This window comes from Myotis myotis, unplaced genomic scaffold (genome assembly GCF_014108235.1).
Source record: "Myotis myotis isolate mMyoMyo1 unplaced genomic scaffold, mMyoMyo1.p scaffold_m19_p_1, whole genome shotgun sequence".
In the NCBI taxonomy this organism is placed as follows: Eukaryota; Metazoa; Chordata; class Mammalia; order Chiroptera; family Vespertilionidae; genus Myotis; species Myotis myotis.
The window spans coordinates 15,503,915-15,523,015 of NW_023416313.1; the positions used below are offsets into that span (position 1 = coordinate 15,503,915).

The following is a 19,101-nucleotide window of genomic DNA, read 5'->3' on the forward strand; positions in this document are numbered from 1 at the left end:
AAAGTATACAGAATACACTTCATTATTTTTTAAAATCTTAGTTAAGACTTTGTAATGGAGTCATTTGAAGAGCTAGTTCCAAATTCATTTAATTTCTATACAAATCAAGTGGTTTTCATAGCTGAAAAGCCATTGTTTAAATGCCAGGCTTATCTTAAGTGTTTTTAATTTTACAAAAATAACTGCGAGGTAGCATACTCCAGGAAGTTGCCTGTCTTCACAGGAAAAGCAATCAATTTTTGGACATTATAAGAAAAACGAGTAACTTGTCAAGTTTCACAACCTTTTTAAGTGCTTTACCACGAGATAAAGAGCAAACATTTGTTCATTACAAGAGATTTTTGTGGTCACTCCTTATCGTATGAAGATATATTGTTTTATAAAACTATCCATAACACCTGGTGGTACTTTGTGCCATTCTGTGGTCATTTTCTTTGCTTGCTAATGAAAGATGAAATGAATGAGTTTCTTGTGTGACGGATCTCAGTAAGCTTTTTACAGAAATCTTGTGTTAGTTTGGTTAAAGCAGATAATGCTCTCATGGATTTTACTTTTGGTAAAGAAGTGAAAGAAGCTTTCTCCTGAAAACAGCCATGTCTTTTGTCCAGTGCTCCAGCCATTGCCCATAGCAGAATGCCTATCTTGTAGAAGGCACTCAGTAAATACTAAGCTGTAGAATTAATTTATATTTGACAGTGTTTTCCTGTAGATATTTTCTTAGAAGTTTTTGCATTTCATTAACAAGCCAGCAAATACTGTAAACTATGGCATATTAGAAAACCATCTATACTGTTTACCAACTTTATGGTAAATTTCCCAAAATCTGTACTCTTCCTAATAGTTCTTCCTTCCCACCCCAATATCTTCAACATGTTTTCTGTACATATTTATACAGTACTTATTTACTGACAGAAAAATATATTTTGGTTTATGTCCATGCTATTCCCCAAGCCATTATTCAGCTCTTTCTACCATGACAGGAAGAACCAGTCTATCCTCATGCTATGTGGCTTCTTAATCTTACACTATTTTATAAGAAACTGCTAAAGAGGCATCTAAACATACGTAGTTAAATTCAGTGAAAATTTTCACTGAGTTGAAATCATGACTTTAAACCTTGCCAGAGATAAGAAACTCAATACATACTGAAATGTGACAGGTGTTTTAGGTAGTACATTTTTTAAAATATCTTACTAGTTGTGATTGCTTTCCATTGTCATTTGCTAATATTTTGAGGCAAAATGTACAAGGAGGATGAGGTTGTTGCTGATAGTAGATGTAAATCTATATTTTAAAAAGTTACCTTGGTTATTTCTATCTTTATTGCTATCTTGATGTAGCCATTTTTGATTAGTTAATCATTATTTTTACTTGGTAAAGAAGGAATACTAGGAGGTACCCCACTACCATTTACTTACTTAGTGTGCTTGAGTTATTAGTATTTTCTCCAAAACCGGTTTTGTTGTGAAAATCATCTTAAGGCCTTCACCTGTTTTCTGAGGGCTCAGGTCATTAACTGGGTAATTTATGGTAATGTTGAAACCAATCAGCCAATGAGAGCACCATTGGCAACCCTCTCACAATGTGGAACACCTACTCTTCCCTCAAGTTGGGATCGTCTGACAGACTGAAACATAGTGATGTATTCTGATTTGTGATACTCACTAGAATATATACAAATGGTCAAAACAGACACACACAAATCTCTGCAAGTGTAGAGAGGTTACATTTTAGTGAGAGATTAAAAAAATAAGTAAGATATTGACTTAAGGGCTTTAGAAGAAAAAGAAAGTTGGAAATAGGATAGATAGGGAGTTTCGGGAAGAAGTTGCAACAAGATAAACTACTCATGGAAGGGCTCACTGACATTGTGACATTTGGGCAAAGGACCTTAAGTATAAGATGAGAATGTGAGGCATGCATGTATGTGGGAGAAGAATATTCTAGCAAGAAGGAACAGCAAATGTGAAGTCCCTGAGGCAAATATGGTGTATGAAGTGATTTCATGGGTTTTGGTCTGAACAACGTTAATTTCAGGTTGCCCTCATTTTGATAGGGCAAACTGGTTTGGGGTGTGAGATTGGGAGATGAGGGTATGCAAGAGAATAATTTGCTTGGATTGCTTCTGTATTTTGCATGGTGTCATAAAATGTCAGGTGAGTCAACTCTTGGTAAGAAACATGATTTTGAATATCTGTTTTACTCTTAACTTGATGATAATTAGGGGACTGGAACTAATTTCTTTGCCCAAGCAAAATATAATTATAAAGAAAGGGAACTTTTCTGTAGTAAACAAAAGTATTTTTATATTAATTTTTGGTTACCTAAATAATTACTTGCTTTATTCTATTAAAATTGCATGACTTTTCTCCCAGCCCTGTTAAACAATAAATGTGATAAAACTGTACAGATTAGTATGTAATCTCTGACATATGAGGAATGTAAGTACTGATAATGCTCTTATATATATATTTTTTTTACCATTATGATACTGTGATTTATAAAAAGTATATACTTGAAAATACCTCTCTCATATATATTTGGTTTTCCTGGCTCACTGCTCCTCTAACCCTTGGAATTTAAGCATAGATACCAATAAAGGTGTCTTTTGTTATGTTAATGAGGCAGCTTTTGGAAAGGGCCTAAGGATGGGGGCTTGTTGCCAGTGGGGCCAACAGCCCTCTGATTAGAGAGTTGGAACTTTCAGTCCTAACCTCCCAAACTCCAGGGAGCAGAAAAAGGGGTTTTATGTTGAATCAATGATTTAATCGGCTATTATGAAGGCTCCATAAAAACCCAAATGACAGAGTTCAGAGAGCTTCTAGGTTGGTGCTCACGTGGAAGAGATGGGAGAGTGGTACGCCTGGAGAGGGCATGGAAGCTCTCTTCTATTTGGCTGTTCCTGAGTTATATTTTTTTATAATAAGCCAGTAATTTAATAAGTAAAATGTTTCCCTGAGTTCTGTGAGATGCTCTAGCAAATTAAGTGAACCCAATGGGGTAGTGGAGGGCAGTCATGGGAACCTTCAGTCTGTAGCTGGTTTGTCAAATGCACCTGGGCTTTTGACAGGCATCAGAAGGAAGGGGGAGAGCAGGCTTGTAGGACAGAACCCTTAATCTGTAGGATCTATTTTTCTATCTAGATGGATTGTGGCAGAATTGGATTGAATTTTAGGTATTTTACCAGTGTCCAGAGAATTGCTTGTTGGTATGGGAAACCCCCTTCCCACATTGGAATTGGTACCAGAACCCATTTAACCACATACTTAGGTCTCTAGGCATCACTTGAAAGAATTCTTCTAAGAATGCTTATGTTATGAACAATTAATTCACGACAACTGTATCTGTCAAAATATCTGCTTATATGGCCTGTTTTCTAAACAAACTATAGTTATCCTATATAATAAAACCCTAATATGCAAATCGACTGAATGGCGGAACAACCAGTCGCTATGACACTCAATGCAGGAGCTGCCCCCTGGTGGTCAGTGCGCTCACACAGGGGAAGTGCTGCTCAGTCAGAAGCTGGGCTCATGGCTGGCCAGCACAGTGGTGGTGGCGGGAGGTAAGGAGTGAGGGGTCCTGAATGTTGAGAGCCCTGGACTGCAAGAGGTATGTCTGACTGCCGGCTTAGGCCCAGTCCCCGGGGGGATTGGGCCTAAGTTGGCAGGCGGACATCCCCCAAGGGGTCCTGGACTGCAAGAGGGCACAGGTCGGACTGAGGAGACCCCTCTGCCCCCCAGTGCAGGAATTTTGTGTATAGGACCTCTAGTCTTTCTATATGAGTTTTCTGTCTTGATAGATATGTTTATATATTTGGAAATATATGCATGGTGGATAGGAACCATTATCTTAGTTTATACAATGGATTACTCAGTAGGGTCATTCTCCATAGTATCAGCTTCTCTAGTAATAATGTTTACAAAGGATGTACCCAAAGAGTTACTTTGGGGTGTGTGTATCTCATGTCTACTTTGTCTGGGATCACATTGAGTTGCCATTGATCTTTGTTTGCAGATTAATAAAAAAACATCTAAACAATTTTAAATTCAAAGTAGCATTAATCTCCACTTCTGCATTTTTTTGTCCTAATGGTAGCAATTGTGACACAAATTCATTATTTTCTTTGTAGGATTGGCGTTCACCTCACATCCTTTAAAAAACCAAAAGCAAAACCAAACAAAAAACTATCATGGTGTTTTAGTAAGTCCAGTACTGAAGGTTCATAGGGATTGTTTTTTTCTAATGCATACAGGATTTGTTGCCATAATGCCATATACTAGTATATCTTGACAAACTTTGAGTTCTGTAAAACCATTAAGCTTATGGGGGGAAAAGGGTTGGGGATAGATTACTAAAAATCCATGGAACTTTGATCTTGAATACTAAATAAAAACAATAGGAATTCTAATAAAAAACAAAGGACTAGCACTTGTACTTTGTATTGCCATCAATCTTTGTCTTTTTCAACTTTAACCTGAGGTTCAGCCTCCTCCTTCTGGTTTTAGGTCCCGGAAGGGCATTACTTCTAAGAGACTTTATTTATATTGAAAAATCTAATCCAGACTTCATTAATCCAGGGGGAATTCATCCCTCCCTCCCTCCCCCTCCCTCCCTCCCTCCCTCCCTCCCTCCCTCCCTCCCTCCCTCCCTCCCTCCCTCCCTCCCTTCCTTCCTTCCTTCCTTCCTTCCTTCCTTCCTTCTTTTCTTCCATCTTCATCATCTGCACAGGCAACTTTGTCAAATGTTAACCTAACTGAAAGAATAACAATTTCTGAAGCCACCAAATCAATTGATACCTACCAGAAGGAAAATATTTTTTTGTAGATTTTTACAGTTTTTCCCCCCTTAAAATATTCATCTTTTGCTAAAGGTTCATCTTTAATTGTACAAAAGCTTGTTCCCAATTGCATGAAGCAACATGACTGGCTTTTACACCAGCATTATTCTGTTTTTAGTTTTCCAAGAAGTAATTAATGAAAAAGAAACATATCTTGTAGCAGAACAGATTTTATTTTTGTTTTAATTTGATTTGTTAAATGCATAGAATGTGTGGCAGGTATTAATTTTGGAATCAGAAAGACTAGCCTTCGAATTCTGGCCCTTTCACTTAAATGAAGTTATTCAACTTCTTTAAGCTGCAGTTTATGTATCTATAAAATAGAATATTAATTGCTGTACCTAACCGTAGAGTTGCTACTGAATAAATGAGGTAATACTAGATAATCTTCTTTACACAGTAAGTTTACTAATAAATGTTAGTTCTTATTTGCAGTTGTCATAATTCAGTTTTCTTCAGAGAATGACATAACATATACAACTACCAAGGAACACTGTCCAGCAAGTTTAACATTTTAAAATAATTTTTACATTCTTATCAACTTTTATTTAATATAAAATATTTATAGGAAGACAGGATTTTGTCTTGACATAAATATAGGTCACAAGGATCATATACACAAAATATGGTAAAAGATACTGGTATTTTGGCAAAGATTTACACAGCAAACTGATCAAATAATTAGAATATACAGAAGCAATAATTATATTGAGCAGTGGTTCTCAACCTTCCTAATGCCGCGACCCTTTAATACAGTTCCTCATGTTGTGGTGACCCCCAACCATAAAATTATTTTCGTTGCTACTTCATAATTGTAATTTTGCTACTGTTATGAATCGTAATGTAAATATCTGATATGCAGGATGTATTTTAATTGTTACAAATTGAACATAATTAAAGCATAGTGATTAAACACAAAAACAATATGTAATTATATATGTGTTTTCCTATGGTCTTAGGCGACCCCTGTGAAAGGGTCGTACAACCCCCCAAAGGGGTCGCGACCCACAGGTTGAGAACCACTGGTATTGAGACTCATGATGTAAAGGGGATATAAAGAGTTTTTTCCCCTTAGGTTACAGTAGAGATTAACTGTTTTCTATTAAAATGCCATTAAAAGTTATATACTTTTCTACTTTTGCCTGTGTCATCTCATGGTTTTTGAGACTTACTCTCTTTTCCAACTCAAAGCTTTCATTTAACCAAGTTAAGTTGAAATGGAACTCCATTTATTAGTAAACCTTCTTATTGATCTTTATTTGATTTGATACTGCCTGTTAACATTTTTAATGGGAAGTTAAACACATCCCATCTACGAACTGTCTGGTATCATGCACTGAACTGTTTTCAACAAATTCTATTCAGGAGTATTTCTTGAAAACCTGTTACAGCCAAGACTTTTGAACACCTTAAGCTTTTATAAAGGATGAGTTAAGACAGTTTGGTCCTTGGTAGTTTGTGCCTTAGTGGGGAATGCAGCAATGCTTATAATTAACTGTAATGTAAGGAAGTAATTTTTAATGTGTTGTTCAGAACTTTAAACTTGAATAGACAATGGAGGCCTTTTGAAACACTTTATACACGAGCTTTATTGCAAGATGAACTGTGAAGGCTAGGTTTTGAGGATGGGAGATTGTGCGGCTGTTACAGTGATCATGTGCTATTTTGAAGGCCATGGCATTAGAAATGACAGGAAGAAATCAGATTCAAGCAGTGATACAGAGATAAAATCTGTGAGCTTTGGTGGCTTAGGATGAGAAGGGAAATGATTCAATGTTGTGGCTATCTAGTGGATAGGTGGTGCCTTTTATGAAGATAAAAATAGAATGAGAACTAGATTTGAGGTAAAATAGGAGAAATTTTATTAAAATATAAGGAAGAAGATAAGTTACTATCCATTGTTGATGTATTTCCATGAAATATGTTCAGAATTTTTTTATTGTGACATAAAATTTACCATTTTAACCATTTTGATATTTTATTTTTCAATTACAGTTGACATTAAATATTACATTAGTTTCAGGTGTACAGCATACTAGTTAGATACTTATGTAACTTACAAAGTGAGCCCCCCACCCCCACCTGGCACCATACATAGTTATTACAATATTATTTACTATATCCCTATGTTGTACTTTGCATCCCATGGCTATTTTATAATTGCCACATTTATTTGAACCATTTTAACTGTACACTTCAGTAGTATTAAGTACATTCATAGTGTTGTATAACCATCACCACTATCCATCTCCAGAATTTCTTCTTCTATCTTCCTAATCTGAAACTCTGAACCCTTGAACAATATCTCCATTTCCCCTTACTCTGAGCCCTTGGTAACTATCACTCTACTTTTTGTCTCTGAATTTGACTGCTTTAGGTACCTCATATAACTGGAGTCATACAGTATTCTTTTGTGACTGGCTTATTTCGCTTAGCATGATGTCTTTAAGGTTCATTGATGGTGTATACATAAGGTGTCAGAATTTTCTTCCTTTTGAAGGCAGAATAGCATTTCATTGTATGTATATACCACATTTTTAAAATCCATCTATCTGCTGATGAACACAGGATGCTTTTTTGGGGGGTGGGTGGGTTCTTGTTTGTTTGTTTGTTTTTAGTTATTGGAGGGTGAATACAATTCAATTGAGTTTGTAAAATTGTTCAGAACACTGCACTCTTGTGTAGCTCTTCTATTTGTTGCCACAAGGGTGATTATGTTAGCAGATGGTGTTGGTTTTGTCTTTTAAATATGCTCATAGTTTCATCACTTGTGACCCTTGCACTGCTTCCACCATGGTGTAAGACACTGTCGTCATTAACCTGCATAGTCACAATAGACTGCTCTTCCCTTATGTCGTACCGTCTTTCTTCACTCAGCAGCCAGACTCATGCTGATCTTCCTCGCCTTAGCTCTTGATCTTCCTTGACTCAGAATTTGGAGTAAAAAGCTCAAGACCTTCATGATCTTACTTGTATAACAAAAAAAATATCATGAATAACTTAAAATGCTTATCCTATTCGTTGTAGGATAAGCAAAGTATTATCATAGTATTACCATGATGGTTAAAGGTGTAGTATAAAATTAACTGGATTTAGAAGACCTGGAGTTCTTAATATAATCATTGGATTATTGTGAGTGTTAAGTAATTTGTATAAAATTATGTATACTTTGAAATGCCCAAAACAAAGAAGGTGTTCTAGTCTGGTTGACTGGAGAATTGTTTGGAAAGAATTTGAATTATTAGGTAGATGAAATAAAACAGCCCCTGTATCTGATGAAATAACTTAAGCGCTATGGGTATCATTAAATAGGGATGATTGAGTTGCCATCATGTAGGTGTTACCTGTTAATTGTAAAACTGTCTCCAACATCTTGATTATTTTGTGGGAGTAATTTTATAATTTAAGGTAAAATGAGAAAAGCTAGGTGAAATTAAGTATATTAGGGCAGTTCCTTTCTCTTTTTATTCATTACTCTCTAGAAAATATAAATTTACTTTCCAAGTTCTCTGCAGTCCATTTCTATTTAGCAGAGCTGTACTTGTAGGCCCACAGCCTGAAATTGTGACTTCTATTAATAACATTTTAACACAGTTCCACCTCAGGAAAATGTGTTCTGTTTTTGAACTCATTAACATAAAATTTTCCTTCATGTTCCTTTCCTATTAAAACATACACCCACACAAATTACTACTTATCAAGCTTTCATAACAGTTGGCATTGGAAAATTGAAAAGCATGAAGAGAATATAAAATATAAATGAAGAATGGTAATAAAAAGAAACAGATCAAAAGAATTTCCTAGAGACTCTTAAAATAGTTTTTTTAGGATGGCTAAAGGATAGTTCTTAGCTTAATTAATTTCTTTCACCCTCATCGTAAAAGATAAGCTACGAAAAGGTAGTTGGTATTTAAATGATTGCTTAGCATGTGGAAAGCACTTCATGAATGTTGTCTGTTAAACTCATTATTTCTAAGTTATAGGTTTGAGACAAGCATTTTGACTGGAGAGCATCAGATAATAGGTTACTCTTCTTAGCTGAAATTGCCTTTATTGGACCGTCTCCCTTAAATTAGTCTCTGTAATTAGAAATTGTCTTAATATTCTTACCATATTATCTTTTAATACTCTCAAGGACATATGGCAGAGGATGCATAATTAAAATACTAAGATTATTAAATTACTTGTTTAATACATAATACATTTACATCATCAGTTCTTTAAAAAAAAATCCAGCTGCAAACAAGAACTGGCCAGTCTTACTTGTCACATCTCCCTATCCTTTGCAGAAAATTCTGACAAACTATTAGATTATCTAAGCATATTCTGTTATTATGTCCAAACCCAATTACTTCTTTAAATCTGAAATCTTTCCCCATCTCAGACTCCATGGTTTGGGTTGCTTAGACTAGAAACCTTGGAGTCACCATTGCTCTCTTCCTTTTTTTCTTCAACTCCACGATCCAGTATGTTAGCAGATGGTGTTGGTTTTGTCTTTTAAATATGCTCATAGTTTCATCACTTGTGACCCTTGCACTGCTTCCACCATGGTGTAAGACACTGTCGTCATTAACCTGCATAGTCCAAATAGACTGCTCTTCCCTTATGCCGTACCGTCTTTCTTCACTCAGCAGCCAGACTCATGCTGATCTTCCTCGCCTTAGCTCTTGATCTTCCTTGACTCAAAATTTGGAGTAAAAAGCTCAGGACCTTCATGACTTTATGGTGTCCCCAAGAACATGTGTGTGCATGCTCCCACCATTCCTCACAAATTTAACCTCAACCTCTCATTTCCTAAAACCCTTTTCTGCGATTTTCCGGTGTTCTAGCCACTGACCTTCTTGCTAAAACACACCTGCTTCAAGGGTTCTTGGACTTGTTTATTCCCTTTGCCCGGAATCCTCCTTTCTCCTTCAGATCTTTGCTCAAATAGTACCTTAGCACGGGCTTATTTAAAATTGCACCTCATCCTTATCTTTTCCTTCTGTTTCTCTCCACAGCATTTACCACCAGTTGGCATTTTAATTACAATGTAAATCATGCTGATAAGGATTTTGGTCATGTTATAGATGTTCAGGTATTTGTTGAACAAGAGAATTTGTCACAAGAAAGGAGAGGATGCTTGAAGGCATGAATTAGAGCCACAGATTTGGTCATTACCCACACAATTAGAATAAATGTTAAGTGTGAAATTTTTTTTAACTTTAAGTATTTCTTGAGCATTAAATTAAAATCTTCCTAGGAAAATGTTTTATTTTGATTTTAGAGTTGTGGCATTAGCAGTAACTAATTACCGAACTGTGCCTTCAAAGTCAATAAATGTTTGTGCCTACCCTGCCAGGCAGTGTTTTGGGTGTTTTCACAGTTCAGCATTATTTAAGCACTACGACTGCAATTTTGTAATGGTATTATCTACAGATAAGTTGTGACTGGTCAGAAGTTACATATCCAAGTAAGTTTCTAACCTATGACTCCTGACTCCAAGTTCAGAACTTGATTAGCACAGTCTTTGTCACTCATGACTACATAATCTTTTAAGCTACCCAAATTTACATTTTATTGTAAACAAAAAGAGACCTAAGCAACTAAATGAAAGGAGAAACTAAGTAATAGGGAGAAACTCATTTCACCCATAAAGATTTTTATAAATAGACAAATAAATAGATACATAAAAAGTATAAATGAAGTAGATTTATGCTCTTTAGCATTTGTTTACTTAGTTTCCTCTCAAATTCTAGAAAGAAGCTTCTGTTGATTTGCTTGTTTGGAATAAATAGTGTTTTTTTATGGGCTGATTTACTTGATTATTACTTTTCCTTCCTTAACATCCTTTACTCAGTACTTTGGGACCACTGTTCTTCCATCTTCTCTCCCCTGTCCCTACCCTCCTAGCTTTGGTCTCCAACCAGGTACACTAATCCATTTGAAAAAGGACAGGGGTGTGTATGTATGTGTGTGTGTGTGTGTGTGTGCATGCTCATGCATGCATGTGTGTATTTACATTTAAATTATGCCTGTCCATGCTGTGCCATCTAGAATTCTAACCAAAACTGCGGGAATATCCCAGTTGCACCCTGGGTATTGGCCACTTCAAGAGCAGGCAGTTTGATTGAAGTTTTTTTCAGTGTTACTGAAAATTAGGATATACATTTTAAGAAAAGAGCTTCCCCAGTTCGGAGTCCCTTAAAGTAAAATTAGCTGAATATTTCATCATCTAGAATTGCTAGATTACAAGTGTCTTTTAGTTGATCCTGAGTTCAGTCTTTTAACTATAGGTGCTTGACATACCCTTGTCCCCAGAGTTTAATTGGAAAGGAATTACAGTTTTACTATCGAGATGAGAATTAGAATCGTTTATGATTCTTGGAAAGATTCTTTGAAAATTACTCAATGAGGTTTAGCTTTATATTTGAAATTCTTATGGCAAAAACTAGTTTAGAGTTGAAATTCTTAGCATATGTCATTTTCATACTTTTGATAGTAGCAATGGTTAATTTTCTGTCATTATATAATAAGACTGTTTCCAGGTACTTGGTTGACAAAACTTGTTTAAAATTCAAGTGTCTATAGTAAAATACATTGCTTAAATGATAGCTTTTAACTTGGACTGCCTCATCAACTCAATTTCAGTATTTTTCTTCTCAAAACTTTTTTACATTTAATAAGTCTATGAGATTTATGTAAAAACATCAACTTGGCTAAACATATAGTATGCAATACATTGTAGGCACTGAAAATATTTAAAAAAAGTTTGTTTTTACCCCTAGTCTCATCTATTTATTGTTTTTCCTTTATTTTTATATTATATTTTTATTATTTATATTGTTCTTTTCAGTATTATCATGTGATGTTAAATTTTATTTGAACCACTGCTCCTGAAATAGCATGTGCAGAGATCTGAAGCACCATGGTATGTTTTGAGAAATGTACAAAGTCCAGTATGGAGAGAACCTATCTGTTGCATCTTTATTGGTAGGAGGAGACCAGAGCTGGGTCAGAAAAGACCCTATGAGAATGCAGTTGTCCAGTTAAACCAAACCCAGCAACCTACATTCTTTCTTTCATACTTCCTTCTTAATTTTGTGTCCGTTCCTTATCAAAACAATTACTTAGGGAGTAAGTCTACCTAGATGTATTTTAAAAGCTGTAAAATTTTAGTATCGCTTTTTAACTTGTTTGGACATTAATGTTTGTAAATGAGTTATATAGAAGAGTTAATGCTGTTATTAAGATATTTTAAAATGGCCTGTTAATTTTCTTACTGTAACAGCTTTGAAACCTTGAATATAATTCTGCAATATTTTGTTTCAGAAATTTAAAAAAAATGTTTCTTTGATTTATCTAAGATGTTAAAATACATTAGTATGCTACATCAGTTAGTTTTGGAATGCAGTATGAGTACATGGTTTCCATTCAAATCTTGAAGTTGCTTAGGAGTTTCCTGTTCTTAATTTGGGGGATTTTTTGTTTTTGTTTTTTTGAGTGCTTTTGGTTATTCTTTTAGTTTAATCATCTCTTAAAAACGTAGTAGAGAGCGATCATTTTATTTTATTTTGTTTGTCCTTTTTATTACTGATAACTGACTGGCCTCACCTCCATCACCTCCAATGACTTATCTTCCCATTAGGTTGCTGCTGGTAGCAGTCCATGGGACAGGGCCAAGTTAGAAATTTGGCAGTACTATGAATTGCAAGTCAGCTTTAAAAGATCTTCAAGTCCATAACTTAATGAAAAGATTTCATTTGTAGGAATCAAATGAAGTTTCTGATTTAAGGGATTAAATATAATTCTGACCCTTCTTACTGGCTTTAGTAAATATATATATAGTATCTTGCTAAACCATAGCTAAAAACCTGCTTATATGCATTGACTGGGTTTTGAGTAGGAAGCATTTATAAAAGTAAATTATTGCTATATCATTCAGGTTGAAAAATAAACTTATGTGCTGGACTTTTTTTTTTTTTTATTGCTTCTGGAAGGTAGGTTGGCATAGCAACATGAGAGTGGGTTTTAGAGTTGGACATGTGAGATCAACTATCTGTCCCAGCACTTTTAGTCTTTGATATTTTATGTTAAGCAGATCACTTTAATCTCCCTGCATGAGCCTCAGTAAAAGGAGGCAACTAGTCAGTCTTTTGAGTAGATCAGGATGAAAAAAAGTAACATCAAGTGCTTAGCATGGTACTTACTTGGAATGTTGTCAACAAATGTTAGTTTAGCCCCAGTACCACCCTCTTCCCCCAACAGTGCTCTACAGCAATATTATAGCAGAAAAGTGCTGTAATTCCAGCTAGAAGATCTAGATTTTGGGTCTGAGTTCTAGTCTCTTATTGCACATATTCTTGGGTCCAGTCACTTGACCAGAGGACCTCTATTTTCTCCTTTGTAGACTAGGGTTCTGAAAATTCAACATGGTAGTAAGTGCATCAGATCTAGGCTTTCATTCTTTATTATCTAACATATTTATATGCTGCTGTATTTCCCACTGGTTAACATTATTCTTATTTGAAGCTGCACTTCAGAACATTAACCTGATGAATGTGTGTAGGATGCATTGATTTGGAGGCACAGAATATAGGAAACAATGTGGATGTCCTTCCAGGAAGTTGTATACATAATACAGAGCCATTAAGTGGTTTAAAGCTGTAGTGGGAACTCAGGACGTTGCACTAATGTGGTAAAATGATAAGTTAAAAAGATGGCTGTGGCTGCAGTGATTTCATTGGGCTGGGGCCTTTGTTTCTGTTCATTAGTTTCTTCCTACCTACTCTTGTAGAGGCCTTACCCATGTGCAGTTCTGCCACCATCAGTTTTCTGAAGAGTGACCTACATTTTGTAACCTGTGTTCCCCACAATTTACAATAGACCTAAATCTCAGAAACATGTAATTTTTCTGACAGTGGACTTGAAAGATTTTCATCACTTGAATCTACCCTTACAAACACGAAATTAGTTTCACTTTCTCTTTAGCACATAATTTTTAACTCTAGCTGTGCCTTTGTAATCTTCTATTCCCTGCTTATTAACCTTTACATGAGCTGTTCCACAAAGCCAGGGTGTGACAGAACTTCTCCATGCTTTCTTGTTCCTTGGAAGCCCTTTTATAGATTGCTTTTATTAAAAATTTCCTGATCAGTCATCCTGAAGTAATTTTAATTGTTTTATAACATGAATATGTGTGGATTACTCATAATTTGTTAGTTTTATATAGCTTGAGTATTCTTTCTTTCTTGTAACTATGAATTATCAAACTTGAAGCAAATGTAGGTTTAAAGTGTGATACAAACACTTCTTACTGTATTATTTTAATAATGAAATGTTTTTAATGTTTTTATATAAGAAAGTTGGGTGGGGTGAGGAGGAACCTGCCAAGATAATCACAGAGTAGCAGTAAAACTTGATAGTTAGCCACCTATCTATTCATTTATATGTATGCTCTTCAAAGAAATAAACTTTGGAAACGGAAGGAGCTCTTTAAGTTAATGACTTCCATGTAATTAAAATGATTCAGTAATATTAAGACTAGGAGGGGCATTGTTTGTAGGAACCCCTGCTGTGTCAGTTAGTGAATTCCTTTTATACAGGTGTATGGGTGATTTCCAGCTCTCATTCTACACAAAAGAGAATAGTTGGTTAATTAGAGGTGGACCTGGCAAATATCTGTCTTAGGTTATTTTTCTTTTTTTTTTTTTTTTTAAATATATTTTATTAACTTTTTACAGAGAGGAAGGGAGAGAGATAGAGAGTTAGAAACATTGATGAGAGAGAAACATTGATCAGCTGCCTCCTGCACACCTCCTACTGGGGATGTGCCCGCAACCAAGGTACATGCCCCTGACCGGAATCGAACCTGGGACCTTTCAGTCCGCAGGCCGACGCTCTATCCACTGAGCCAAACCGGTTACGGCTATTTTTCATTCCTTGAGAAGAAAATTGAAGAATAATTGGGTCAGATTTTGGGGGGTTTTTAGTAGATCTCAATGAAGCAAGAGCTGTCATTCTGACTGCTGGCATATACTCCTCATTCATATAGGGTTCACATGAAAAATGACAGTGTTACATAATCGTAGTGGCAGCTTTGTTTTTCTTAGTCATGGCAGCAGTTAACACAGTGTACTAGTGGCTTAACATACCAACATTTAAGTCCTTTTTTTTGTTTTTGTTTTTAAGTCATTGAAATTATGAGACTATCATTCAAATGGAAGCATTATAGTTCTTCGGAACCATTATGATCTCAAAAGGAAAAGAGAATGATACAGATACACTGGCTGAGGTGTTTTGAGGTGCATCGAAGTGTCCCAAGCTGTGACTTACCTTAACATGTTCTTGAAGTACCATGGCGTGGATTAAAAGGTATGCTTTAGAAATCTCCCAGTGACCCCAAGGTCATGGATAGAATGAACGTTCATGATTCTGTGTTTAATTATCTTGTATTTTCAGATATTCTAATATTAGATTGCAGATGTGGTTATGGATTTATGGCAGTAGTATTTTTGTAAGGAAAAAGTTATATATCACAAACTTGATGAGTGAATTTTCTTTCTTTTTGAAATGGTTAGAGAAGACAGTAGTGTAGATATTTCCCCTAGATTTTAATAGTAATGATTTGTAATTTCTTTAACCAGATAGTTTAGGATTATTCATGTGTTAGTCTGTAATTATCTTTCTGGTTTGTGTCAGACTAGTTTCTCTGCAGTGCTGTAATTTCATGGTAGGTAGCCTGAACGGGAAGTAGTTGGGGTATTAATTTTACCAAACAAAATAATTCTTACTTGGACCATTCATAGTTTGTGCTTGCTTTGTCTTACACAGAATTTTTTACTGGGAGGAAAATGAATAATTATTAATAGTGGTATTGTATGTATACAGTTAATTATTCATGTGTTTGTGGTATGTAGTCCTACTGTTATTTGTGGTTGCTAGTAGTGGTGATTCCAGGTTTTGTATTACCCACTTAACCATCAAAAATCTTTTAGGTTTTTATGTTTATAACATTTAATTTGAGTGATGTAGGTAAAACCATTTCTTTATTATTTAAAACCTTGGAAACCTCCTAGTTTTGTACTGTGTGCTTGCTACTAAATGATTTCTTAAGGGTGGTAGAAGTGAATCAATCCAGGCAGAATGCTGAATTCATTGTTACATTGGGTTCAGAATTATTTATCTTTTAGGTAATGAAGGAAAATATGTTGGGAAGATAGAGTTTTAAATCATGAATAGATAAATTGAATAGAATACACTGGTGCAGTCTGTAATATTTATTAGCTAGACTATCTTATATTAAGATCCTTTTGACATCTCAGCAGTTAAATTCTTAAAGGAATTTAGTTATCAAACCTAAGATAAAACTGCTTTATATTACATTCTAGTCCATAATGGGTGATGGCAATCATTTGAATCAGGTATTTTATGTCTGATGGCACACAATAGTATCTACTGTCCAAAAAGATTTCTTCTGACATAACTATGATATTTGATACATGGTTTATAAACTATATGTCTCTAATATTTTCTAATTCAACTTTAAACATCTCTTTCTGGGTTAGTTCTTAATTATTTGCTAGTTTTGTTTTAACTCCACAGAGGATTCTTGATGCACAGCTAGAGTTGGGAGCTCCTATCTTTTTGGAAGAGTTTATAATAGTTGTCAAGAGCTTAGGTTTGCTCTGGGGCCAACTGACCTGTGTTTCAGATCAAACACTTACTTTGTTATTTTTTTATTATGATCATTATTATTATTATTTTTTAAACCCTCACTTGTGGACATGTTTCCGTTGTTGTTATTATTATTATTATTATTATTATTATTATTATTATTTTTGAGAGGAAGAGAGAGAGAAAAACATTGATTGATTGCCAACCGGGGATGGAACCTGCCCTGACTGAAAATTTAACCTGCAACCTTTTGGTGTAATGGAACAATGCTGCAATCAACTGAGCCACCCAGTCAGGGGCTGCTATTACTATTTTTAAGCCTCATCTGAGGATATGTTTATTGATTTTTTTTTTTTTTTTTTTTTTTTTTTAGAGAGAGAGGAGGGAAGAGAGAAACATGGATGTGAGAAACATCAGTCAGTTGCCTTCCTATGGGCCCCAACCAGGCAACTAACCTGAAATTTAAGTATGTGCCCTGACCAGGAATCAAACCTGCAACCTTTTTAGTGTACTGGACGATGCTCTGATCAACTGAACCACCCAGTCGGAGTTTACTTTGTTATTTTGACAGGCTGTAAGAATGATCTGGGCAAAATAAATAAATAAATTTATATATTTAAAATATAACAAGTACATAATTATATAGTTTATATATTGCATTTTATGTGTGTAAATTACATACACTTAGTGCAGGGTTGTGTATGTAGGAAGCCAGTTATTAAAAGTGGTGATGATTAAATGCCAGAACAGGAAACTCTTTTGGGGGCTGGAGTGCTATTACATTTTTCTGTAACTTGAGTCTTACACTTTATCCTCTGATCTTCCTAGAATTCAATAAACAATCACTATTCACCTGATGTTTTCAGTTCTTTGGGTGTTTACTCATCAGTGAAAGAAGATGGTTGTTTTGTGCATCTTCTAAAGCTGTAGTTTTCAAAACGCAGGTTGTAGCCCATTCATTAGTGAGTCAAGAAATCGATTTAGTGGGTTACAACCAGCAATAAGACATTTTAGAATAAAAACTAAAATATCAGAGTGCACTGAATATAGAAAACAGTATTTTAAACTTGTTTCAATTTTAAAATGCTGAAATAAACAGAATGTATACACTTTATATGTATATTGATTGGATAGTTTTAGTTCCACTAAGTGTGTGCCTCCCGGAATCACAGATGTCTCTCAGGAGCAGTATTAGTTTTGTATTGTTTTGCCTTGCTGAGACATGAGTGGGATAGGCCAGTCTGTAGTTTCTAATGGTATGCACTAGTCTCTTCATCACCTTCAAGGATTCCCCCTAACATCCTCATCGTTTGAAGTGAAGGTTGTTACAGGACGTTGTCTAAGGAGTGGAGAATAGGACATAACAGGCATGGTTTTGGAGTGGCATTAATCAAAGCTGTTTTATAAAATAGAGTGATATGTATGTTTTAAGATTGTGTCTAAAATACAGTTTTTTCCTCAATAGAAAACAGACTAAAGATTTTTGGTAAATTGTTTCATAACAATGGAAATTCTACATTAGCTTTCTATACTTGGGAGTTGAAAATGGAAGAAATCTTTGCCAGAATAAAAGGCTAAAAGATAATAAGCACAATTCATTTTTCTCTGCAAGTTCTTGAAATTGAGTCAAATATACATAGTTCCTGCTCTGAACTGGGTCCGACATACCAAACTTAGAAATCCTGTTTTGAAATTACAAGAGATAAAGTAGTAACTCCCAACCAGTGAGTTCACTACCATGCTGATGGGTGTTTGTCTTTGCACCAGTGTGTACAGGCATATGTTGCTACTTTTGGTGGAAGCAGAGAACAAGAGTGTATGGATTCAGAGAAGGGGGGAGTTGAAGTCCTTTTTTCTATTACTTTGTTTCCCCAAATCCCCTCATCTCCCCCCCCCCCCCCCCAACCTTGTCTACTTCAGAGTATCCAATTCTTCCTACTCATATCAGTAGCATTGCTTGGTTTTTCATCATTATTTCAGCCCGGTTTCCGGACTTCATCATTTTCTACCTCATGCTGTTTATCCTGCTGAGAGTGCAGGGTTTCCTGCTGTCACTTTGTGGCAGTTGTTTCTTCAAAACTGTGTCCATATTCTTTGGTTACCACCAAGCAAAAGAACAATGTGCAATCTTTTTCTTTGTTGAAATTCCTGTGGAAAAACTAAGCCATGTAAGTATAGATTAAACAAGGGTTACTTGGAGCAGGTAGACTAAACTGGAGCCAATTTTCAAATCCCCTTAACTCCCTTCCCCTCAATTATATAAATTTTGTTTTATTGACTCCTGTGTACCTACCCCTGGGACTGGGACTAGTCATAGGAGGAACTCAGTAAATATTTGTCAAATGAATGAACTTTTGCTAATACAAAGTTTTTAAAATATCTGTCTGTCCTGTCATTACCTTCCTACTTCTTAATTTACATATGGAGAGACTGAGCAGACATTTAAGAAAGCAATCTTATTTTTTGAAATGATATTAATTTTTACGATTTTGTCATCACTGCTATTTTGTGAGTTGGGGTTTGTAAATCTAAAGAGAAAATTTGAGTGCATGATAGGTAGCACTGAATGAATATCATCCTTAGTCTTCACACAGCTCTCCAGTTGG

General features: G+C 35.3%; 1 protein-coding gene across 10 annotated transcripts in view; it reads left to right on the forward strand.

Moving 5' to 3' along the window:
- RBPJ (recombination signal binding protein for immunoglobulin kappa J region) overlaps positions 1-19,101 on the forward strand; it is a 103,788-nt gene that overhangs the window by 17,972 nt on the left and 66,715 nt on the right. For 3 of the 10 annotated variants that reach the window (XM_036330654.1, XM_036330633.1, XM_036330663.1), the window contains exon 2: positions 15,011-15,193. The exons of 5 other annotated variants lie outside the window; for them this stretch is intronic. In XM_036330654.1, the coding sequence (XP_036186547.1) occupies positions 15,177-15,193 (17 nt within the window). In that variant the 5' untranslated portion in view covers positions 15,011-15,176. Of the gene's footprint in view, positions 1-11,651; positions 11,813-15,010; positions 15,194-19,101 lie in introns of those variants that run through there. 2 more of the 10 variants (XM_036330624.1, XM_036330643.1) reach the window with 2 other exon arrangements.